Below are 785 nucleotides of genomic sequence, written 5' to 3'. Positions count from 1 at the left end.
GGAAGGCAGGGGCTGGTGCTCCAGCCAGTCGAGAAGACAATCCTCCCAGGTCCTCTGAGAGGACAGCGTAAAATCCCTCATTTGGTTCATGTTGTTCAGAGCATTGTTAATTCCTGTGCTCCGTTCAAAAGGGTCAGCGTTTGGCTTGTGTCTTGGGTAGCTGCAACAATTATCGCTGGGCATTTGAACTTTTTACTGAAATGTATTCCAGAGGGCTGAGGAACCTGAAAGCTGTGGTTTGTTTCCCACTGCTGTCATTGATTACAATTTTGTCACGTCTGCAGTGCCGAAAATAAACAGGTATCTCCATCAGAACACAGCTTTATTATCAGGAGTGCTCAGGGTTGCTCTCAGCATGACCACCGTGACATGGGCTTTTCACATTCTTTAGGCTCGCTTATTTTTTTAATTATTATTAAATCAGCGGAATGAAAGTTAGGAAAATACAGAGTGAAGAAGCTGACCTTAGCAGGGAGCGTACAGGACCCGTGCCAAAAGCGACCGGGGATGTTCTCACGTTTTTTACAGGGGAAGAATGGACCCTTCAAAGAATGCTACTACGGGCATCTGAAGCAGTACAAACTCACCAAACTGACTCCCTCTACCAAATACTCGCTCAGATTAGCTGCTAAAAACGATATTGGAATGAGGTAATGGACAGAAGGTATCCTATCCTTTATTTTCTCATCATCTGCCTCTGCTGCTGTTCACGTTTTTCCTTTAAAATTCTTTTCCAGCGGGTTCAGCGAGCCAGTGTCGTACTATACAGCAGGCAGTGTCCCGAC

General features: G+C 45.6%; 1 protein-coding gene across 1 annotated transcript in view; it reads left to right on the top strand.

Moving 5' to 3' along the window:
* Positions 1-785, top strand: part of LOC104500185 (fibronectin type-III domain-containing protein 3a-like) — a 22384-nt gene that overhangs the window by 13582 nt on the left and 8017 nt on the right. The window contains exons 11-12 of the mRNA XM_010143789.1: positions 529-650; positions 738-772. Coding sequence (XP_010142091.1) covers positions 529-650; positions 738-772 — 157 coding nt within the window. The remainder of the gene's footprint in view (positions 1-528; positions 651-737; positions 773-785) is intronic.

The sequence above is a fragment of the Buceros rhinoceros genome, unplaced genomic scaffold (assembly GCF_000710305.1).
Source record: "Buceros rhinoceros silvestris isolate BGI_N320 unplaced genomic scaffold, ASM71030v1 scaffold23639, whole genome shotgun sequence".
Taxonomy (NCBI): Eukaryota; Metazoa; Chordata; class Aves; order Bucerotiformes; family Bucerotidae; genus Buceros; species Buceros rhinoceros.
This window is presented reverse-complemented; position numbering and strand designations above follow the sequence as displayed.